The following is a 7,775-nucleotide window of genomic DNA, read 5'->3' as shown; positions in this document are numbered from 1 at the left end:
GTGGGGCGGTGCGCCCGCGGGCGGGGTTGGCCCGCTCCCGCCCCGCCGCCCGCCCCCGCCCGGCCGGGAGGGCGCCGGAAGCCGCGCGCCGCCCGGAAGTGGCTCATCCGCCGCCGCCGCCATGGCGCCGGCGTCGCGTTCGCGCAGCCCGCCCGCCGCTAGCCCGGAGCGCCGCGGCCGCCGGTCCCGGTCCCGGTCGCGCTCCCGTGAGCGCAACGGCCTGAAGCGCCCGAGCCACCGACGGAGCTGCAGCTGGTCCCGCTCCCGCGAGCGCACCCCCGGCGGGCCGCGCTCCGCCGCGCACCACGGCCACCACCACGGCAAGGCCTGGCCCGAGTACTACGAGAAGGAGAAGGAGGAGATCCTGCGGCAGAGGCGAGCGCCCGCCCGGGCTGGCCCGGCCCGGGGCTTCCCGTGGGGCCTGTCGTGCCCGTTCCTCCCCGCCGCTCGGAGGAACCGGCGCTCCCGGGGCGCGCAGAGCAGGAACCGGGACAGTGGTTCCCGGGGCGGGGGTGGCCGGGCCTGTTGCTGTGCGGGGCCTTTCAGGGCCTGGCGGCGCGTTGCGTTAACCCCTTCGGCCTTCCCTGGCGGCGGGCACGGCGTGAGGCGTTCCCCGCGGTTGTACTGGCAGGCCGGGGCGCCCGGGCGGGCTGGGGCTGGGCCGGGCTGGGCTGACACCCCATCCTCCGCAGCGGGCTGGGCTGGGAGGGTGCTGACACCCCTTACCCGCCCATCTGCAGCGTGCGGAGCTTTCCTGCTGGCTGCTTATTCTCCTTACTGTGGCTGCTGTAGGCGATTAGAAGTGGGAACAGGTGTCAGACTTCAGATGTTTACGTGCTGGGTGTAGCACCTGGGCTTCAGTGAAGGTGTTTTCCGTTACAGGAGACTCAATGAGAGAGAGAGAATTGGAGAACTGGGGGCACCTGAAGTCTGGGGACTGTCACCAAAGGTTCCTGACCCTGAGTAAGGCATATTCTTCTTTTCTTCTGTTTTTTATGATATTGATTGTATGTCAGTTTAACTTAAAAAAAGTCTTAGCCCTACTCTGGTCCCTTTGCCACAATTCATGTGTCGGTTCATTTCTGAATCAACATAATGAGATTATTAGTTTTCTTTTTTCCCCCCAAATAATTCTAACATACCGATTATGAGAGAGATGATTTATTGTAGATCAGGTGGCCTTCATGTTGTGGTTCTGAAAGCAGCTCCCATGCTGCAAATTAGCTGTTTAATAATTACTCTATTGCAAGTATTGACTCAAAATCTGCAAGCATGTGCCTTTGATCTTGAATATTACAAAATAGATTTTAAATAGCAAACTTTTATTTTTATTCAGTTCCGATGAGCATACACCAGTAGAAGATGAAGAGGCAAAATCCAAGAGTAGTTCTTCAGATTCCAGCTCAGAAGGTATTTTGGTTTGCTTACACAGCTTGTTTTAAAAATGGGATGCTACTAAGTCTAGAACCCGCTGTTGTTGCTTGCAAGAGGTTCACTGGCTTTGATAGGTGGAAGTGAGCGTGGTGGACTCCAGTTCAAAGGAGAGCGTTGCTTTGGAAAGGTCGGGAAATGCATATGGAGCTAGATGATCTTTGTTCTCCAATGTTATCTTTTTAATACATTTAGAGGAAAAAAAGAAAAAGAAGAAGAAGAGAAAGAAGAAAAAGCGGAAGGCATCCAAAAGAAAACGCAGAAAACATTCTGAGGACAGCGACAGCGAGTCAGAGTCTGAGCAGAACTCCAGCGGTAAGAAACGAGGGTTTCAGCTAATGTGCATGGTGCAAGAACTCTCCTTCTCTCCTCTGAACACAAAGTGGTGCTTCTGGCTTTTGTTGCACGCTTGCAGTGTTCTGAAATTACAGAGCTGCAGCATCAGTCTGTTCTTTTCTTTCACCATCTTGCTGGGTTTGTAGTGCCTTTTCCTTGAGTGCTTGTGGTCTGGCCTCAGGAAATAGGGTTTCTGAATTTAGCATCTGTTAAGCATCTTGTGCCAGAGGTATGTTTAGTACATTCTCATACCGAACAATACTGCAGGTAGGTTTCTACTAATACTTCTCAGTATTATTTGGTACCTAGACAAATTGCATCTGAGAAACTGTGTAGTGTGGCATTCTGGTGGAGGCAGTTAGTTATTCACAGTGCAGTAAACTCCTTAGTTATAACTATTCATCTCCTTTTGCTAATTATACATACTTTCATTTTTCAGATGAAGATAAAAAGAAAAGCAAGAAGAAGAAAAAGAAGAACAGAAAGTAAGTTTCCAGGTAGTCGTGTGTAATTCTCCCTGCTTTTAACTAGAGGGAAGTACCACTTCCTTAGCAGGTAGTGAGGAAGGCTGAGCACTCTTGTGATTAGGGCTGTAAATGCTGTCAAATAATCTTAATTTGACAGATTTTATTTAAATCTACAGAATATGCAGCATAGAAGACTTGCTGCAAAAATAAGGAGCCACTTTCTAACGCTATATGAAAGGCTTAACAGAGTATATATTGTCTTTGTTTTGTTGTAAGGCATTTTCTATGAAGCAACAATCTATATGCAGACAGCTGGTCTTCCTGTAGGTGGAATTTGCCTTCAGAAACTAATTACCTGAGTATGATTTCCAGCACTTTCTTTCATCTTAGATTTTGGTAAATAGCATGTCTGTCTTTGACTTTATCACAGGAAGAAGTATAAGAAAAAGAAAAATAAAAGAAGCAGGAAGGAATCCAGTGATTCAAGTAGTGAGGATTCTGATGATGAAACGTTTCAAGGGGAAGATCTCTGGATTGAGAGGTCAAGTAGGTTCACCTGACTTTAAACTTGGGTTGAAACTTCTTGATGTCCTTTTCATGAATTCTTTGTTAGGTGTTGCTGACCTGCGTAACTGTTCTGATAACAATGGGCACAATATTAATCTTCCTTGTTATTTGATTGTTGCAGAAAATACAGAAGCTGATAGCTTGATTGGACCAGAAGCCCCCAAAACTCATGCATCTCAGGATGATAGGCCTTTGAAGTGAGTAGCCAGCTCTAACAATACTTTGATTGCATCAAGTAAATCAAGCCTGAAAGTCACAGTTCAGAAGGGCTGTTATAACAGTGTACATGCATCAGAGAAATGCTGTGCCAGAAACTCAGACAGAAGTAGTAGGGGTGCTAGCCTGAATTGAGGTAGGAAAGTCTGGTTTATGTGTGTTAACCTTGATTTCTAGAAAATCAGTTGTAAGATGTCTATTCTAATGCTCTGAAGTATTGTGACTTTATAGTGTCTTCATTCCTGTGTAATTGGAATGGATTCAACTGGTTATTTAAGATGTTTTTGCTAGTGTTAGCCATAAGGAAGAAATGGAGCAATGTGTGGGAAAGAAAAAGAATGCTTAAAAATGCAACTGTAGGAAGTAGTGAAGAGGGAAGCTGGATGTTTAGCTCATCTAAATCATGTTCTAGCTCTATATTTGAGACTGATTGAAATCACTGGGATGCTTGTTCGTTTGTTTGTTTAAGCTACGGACATGCCCTCTTGCCTGGTGAAGGTGCAGCCATGGCAGAATACGTAAAAGCAGGAAAACGTATACCCCGGAGAGGTGAAATCGGCTTGACCAGTGAAGAGATTGCATCGTTTGAGAGCTCTGGTTATGTCATGAGTGGCAGCAGGTATGGTTTTGATGGTGGTAATGGTTCAGTGAAATTTTCAAGAGCTGCTTCCTCTGTTGGCCCATTGGAAGACTGCTTCCAAGCTCTAGATGAAAGCGTAGAGAAGGTGCTCTGTGCGCTTGCAATAATCTGTGCTAAACTCGCTATTGCTATAGACAGATGGTGAGTTTTTTAAGGACACTTTCTCCCCAAGAGCAAAAATTCTTTCCAGTTAATAACTTTTAAGTATCTTGTATTCCAAATGAAGAGATGCTCGTGTCAGTCAGGTGGCTCGAAGGTGGTGTGTTTGGACAGCAGAGGTGATGTGCTGGCTCTTCAGTAGGAGACAAATCAAGATGTGAGAGGTTGACTGCACTTTTCTCCGAGTCCAACAGGAATTTCACTTAAATTCTAGGGAGCCAGCAGTTGACACCCTGGGAGTAGGCAGGGCTTCCAGCTGACAGGCTGAGAGCAGACACTCCCATAAGTCAGTTTCTTGCTCTGCCATGCTCCTTTCTGAGAAAGCTTGTGTGCGGTTTGGATTCCCTAGTGTAGGTATCTTTATTTACAAGCCAGTTGATGGATGGAAGCCGTGACAGGGAATTGCATCCCTCTGCCCATGCTGATGTACACAATGTTCTCCCCTGCAGACATCGCCGAATGGAAGCTGTGCGTCTGCGTAAAGAGAACCAGATTTACAGTGCAGATGAAAAGAGAGCTCTGGCATCTTTCAACCAGGAGGAGAGGAGGAAACGAGAGAATAAGATCCTCGCAAGTTTTCGAGAGATGGTCTACAGAAAGACTAAGGGCAAAGAGGAAAAGTAATTCTTTATTTGAACTGTACACCAGAGATTCTACTAAGCAGCAGCTAACCTGTTCCAGTCATAATTTGAAAAAAGCTCCAAGTGCTGCAGTGCCTTTCACCCAACAGGGCCAAGCCTCAGGAGTGGATCACTTGTATGAAGGAAACACTTTTGTCAGATTGTCTTGGATGATTTATTCACAGTCTACAAGGAATCCCTGTAAAGTGAAAGGCTACAAGGCAGGGAAGGCAGGAACAGGCAGGGAAGGTTAGAGCTGGCAGTGTTCTGTGCTCACTTTCAATTGGAAAAGCAGGAGGATTCCATGGAAGGACTTTTGTTACCTGATGCTGACAAGTGTGATTTTTCCATTTATTTTGGTTAATGAGAGTAGACTGGCCATCAGAAGCAAGCTACTAGTAACAGCAGCAAAAACAAAGGAACTCCTTGGTTCCTGTTTAAGATCTAAGACTATCCACTTAGGTATTTTTTTTTGTAAGTCTTTTAGATACTATTTTTTTTCTTGAAACAGTTGTTTCGTTTGTGGTTCAAACTAGACTTGTAAATAGAAATGAGTTTGTAATTTAATACAGATGGGCTTCAATTACTTTAAAGCAAGCAGATTGCCATTGGGGTATCAATAGGAGGGTCTGAACTTCAATCTGCCAAAGCCCATGGTGGAGAACTACGTTGCTTGCTTCTTTTTCTCCTATGTTATACATAGGTATCAGAGCAGTGGGGTGCAGTGATTGGAACCCCTGGATGTACACAGATGGTAACAAGGATGTGTCTTTTAATTTATTTTCAATTTTTTTGCCTGTGGAATTGTTCTAGATTAAAACCTTATTTTAATTCCTGTGGTACTTTAATTTGGTCTGTTTCAGCAGTATCACAGGCTTTCTTTAAACTCTGTGCTTGGAGGCCTATTCCGGATAGTGCTTCTGTGGTGGTTATCTTTGACTTAACTGCATATTTCCAAACATACTGTGCGTTAGCCACCTTTTTCTCAAATGCTTTTAAAGCCAAAATGTTTTCTAAAGGCTTTTTTTTTTTTTTTTTTTTCTCCCGAGTCTCTGTGTTGTAATTTTGGCAACAGAGATGTCTTGTATATTTGTATAAAGAAAATAAAAGTCCTATAACATTTGCCCTGGAGTTCTTCAGACCTGGTGTTCGCAAACAAGCCAGTCTGGCCCAGTTGCCTCTTCCTGTTTGCGCTCTGGAACCTGGTTCCATCTTGCTATACCCACCACACCTGCAAGGGACCGTTATATAAAGCCAGCTGCCAAGTCAGGCTGTAGTTAATTTTGCACAGATTTAATGCTTTTTATGTATCCACAGAGCAGAAATGCTAATAAGGATGAGTCATTCTTTCTTAGTTATGTTTATTTGATTCTCCACAAAATACCAACAGAGCATTGGTGACGGCAAACTGGAGAAAATAAGTCTTTCCATGAGGATTGTTTTATTTTCAATAATGTCCTTAAGCCACTTTTGTCTAAACTGACGCTGTTCTGGCCTGGAAGGTGGAATAAAAAGAGGATAAATAGTATGAATAGTATTGAATCCGAGTTTGGCCAGCTGAGAGCTGGCCTTCATGCACAGGGCAAGTGTATCTGCCAAAAAGAACTGTGTAACTGTGTAAGCAGGGCTGCTAAAAAGAACACTGCTAGACCTGTGTAAGCCCAGGACAAAGTCATTAGGGACACGGCAGATGTTTATGGGGTGGCTATCCCTGCTTGTGGTGGAGCGGTGAAGCTAATCATAAGCAGAGTCAATTATAATTGTTTTACATAGCAAGGTTTTGACAGGTTTCTCCCCCTCTCTGCTGTTACTGCAAACTAACTTAGATCAAGCTCCTCCCTATTTGTTTTTGGCATGGAGAAGCTTGCTAGAACTTCCCAAATTGTTGGTGATGAAGGAGTAGTGCTATTTACCTGTGATTCAGCCTGCTTGGACTCAGAGTGAAGATACCTCCGCAGGCAAGGTCTGCAGGAGAGGAGAGGTGGGGCAGAGTTAACATACAGGACCTCAAAAAGCAGATGGATTAGGTGAAAGCTACTATCTAGTACTTGAAAATTTCATGGATGAAACTAGTTTTGGTTTAAAGCCTCTGGGAGTAATTTCTTGTGAAGGCAAACATTACAGTCTTAAGGTTGTGCTACAGTACAAGATTTCTGAGCAGTGGCTATGAGCTGTTGTGCTGGTTTTGGCTGGGGTAGAGTTATTTTTTTTCACAGTAGCTACCATGAGGCTACGGTTTGGATCTGTGCTCGGAACAGCATTGATAACACAGGGTGTTCATTTAAAGCCTGCCAAGCAATAACAGCCAAGTCCTTTCCTGCTCCTCAACCCAGCCCACCAGCGAGTGGGCTGGGGGGCACATGACATTAGGAGGGGACACAGGTGGGACAGCTGGCCCCAACTGACCAAAGGGGCCTTACATACCATATAACGTATGGTATGTCAGCAATAAAACCACAGCAACACAGACACAAGGCTTGAATAGATGTGTATCTTTACTAAAGAGTTAAATCATTTTATATAGATAGGTGGATTCTTCAAAGTGCCGCTACTTTAGTCTATGTTCTCCAGGCCCTGAAAAAGAAAACATAACAGCTTGCGTCTGCACCGCTCCCATGGCTAACTGCCAAAGGGCACTGCTGAACACACAGGTCTTCAAGCTATGCCAAAGTACCCAAATCCCATCATAAATAAAAATTAAAGTGTCGGCACGGAGCTCCGACAGCCCCAGGAGCAGCCATTGCCCACCTGGGAAGCTGTGGGAGCCCCCAGCCCAGAGCTCGGGGACAGGTGGTCCTTGCTCCTCCCCCCACAGTCTCGGCCCGATGCCCCAGCACCTGCCTTGGACACGTAGTACTTGTTGGTGCCCGAGATCCGCCTGTCCCTCTCCATCAGGGTCCACTGGTAGGGAAACCGGGCGATCCTCTTCTCCTGCCGAGGCCCACACAACGGCCCGTTACGGCCCAGGGGAAGGGGGGTCGCGGCGGGGGGGGAGGGTGGGGCCGAGCGGGAGGGGACCCCAGGGGGAAGGGAAGATCCCAGGGGGCAGGGGGGAATCCCAAGGAGGAAAGCGGAGCCCCGGGACGGTGGGCAGGGCCGCCGGTGGGAGGCCGCGGGCGGCCCGCCCCCGCACTGACCTTGCCGCCGTTGCACCAGCGGTGCATGTAGAGGGTGGAGAGGCCGGGGATGCTGAGGCAGATGCCCATGATGGCCATGCCGGGCAGGATCTCGTACCACATCCCGCCGCTGCCGCCCCGCCGCCCCGGGCTCGCTGCGGGCACTCCCGGCCTGCCCCGCGCGCCTTCCCGGCCTAACCCGCGCCGCCGCTACCCAGGAGCC

At 47.5% G+C, this 7,775-nt stretch overlaps 2 protein-coding genes across 2 annotated transcripts; one reads left to right on the top strand and one right to left on the bottom strand.

The window, feature by feature from the left end:
• Positions 1-2: 2 nt before the first annotated feature.
• On the top strand, positions 3-4,595 carry NKAP (NFKB activating protein). The gene is made up of 9 exons (XM_080365789.1): positions 3-375; positions 883-963; positions 1,337-1,410; positions 1,627-1,746; positions 2,207-2,252; positions 2,665-2,780; positions 2,923-2,998; positions 3,487-3,636; positions 4,266-4,595. Exons 1-9 carry the CDS (start codon positions 122-124, stop codon positions 4,438-4,440), a joined length of 1,092 nt encoding a protein of 363 aa, XP_080221915.1. The 5' UTR covers positions 3-121; the 3' UTR covers positions 4,441-4,595.
• Positions 4,596-6,913: 2,318 nt separating this feature from the next.
• On the bottom strand, positions 6,914-7,765 carry NDUFA1 (NADH:ubiquinone oxidoreductase subunit A1). Its single transcript, XM_080365821.1, has 3 exons — positions 7,574-7,765; positions 7,278-7,367; positions 6,914-7,010 (listed from the first exon to the last, which is right to left on the bottom strand). Exons 1-3 carry the CDS (start codon positions 7,673-7,675, stop codon positions 6,990-6,992), a joined length of 213 nt encoding a protein of 70 aa, XP_080221947.1. The 5' UTR covers positions 7,676-7,765; the 3' UTR covers positions 6,914-6,989.
• Positions 7,766-7,775: the final 10 nt, after the last annotated feature.

This window comes from Falco punctatus (genome assembly GCF_963210335.1).
Source record: "Falco punctatus genome assembly, chromosome: 15".
NCBI lineage: Eukaryota > Metazoa > Chordata > Aves > Falconiformes > Falconidae > Falco > Falco punctatus.
The sequence above is the reverse complement of the archived record's forward strand: the minus strand, read 5'-3'. Positions and strand labels throughout refer to the sequence as shown.

What these genes read in the sequence shown, in the direction of transcription:
- NKAP (XM_080365789.1), top strand. Translation starts at nt 122, where the DNA reads ATGGCGCCGGCGTCGCGTTCGCGCAGCCCGCCCGCCGCTAGCCCGGAG. An exon ending in TCTCTGGATTGAGAGGTCAA is followed by an intron (nt 2,781 to 2,922) that starts GTAGGTTCACCT and finishes TGATTGTTGCAG; the next exon opens with AAAATACAGAAGCTGATAGC. An exon ending in CAGGATGATAGGCCTTTGAA is followed by an intron (nt 2,999 to 3,486) that starts GTGAGTAGCCAG and finishes TGTTTGTTTAAG; the next exon opens with CTACGGACATGCCCTCTTGC.
- NDUFA1 (XM_080365821.1), bottom strand. Translation starts at nt 7,675, where the DNA reads ATGTGGTACGAGATCCTGCCCGGCATGGCCATCATGGGCATCTGCCTC. An exon ending in GCTGGTGCAACGGCGGCAAG is followed by an intron (nt 7,368 to 7,573) that starts GTCAGTGCGGGG and finishes GGGCCTCGGCAG; the next exon opens with GAGAAGAGGATCGCCCGGTT. An exon ending in ACAAGTACTACGTGTCCAAG is followed by an intron (nt 7,011 to 7,277) that starts GCAGGTGCTGGG and finishes TTTCTTTTTCAG; the next exon opens with GGCCTGGAGAACATAGACTA.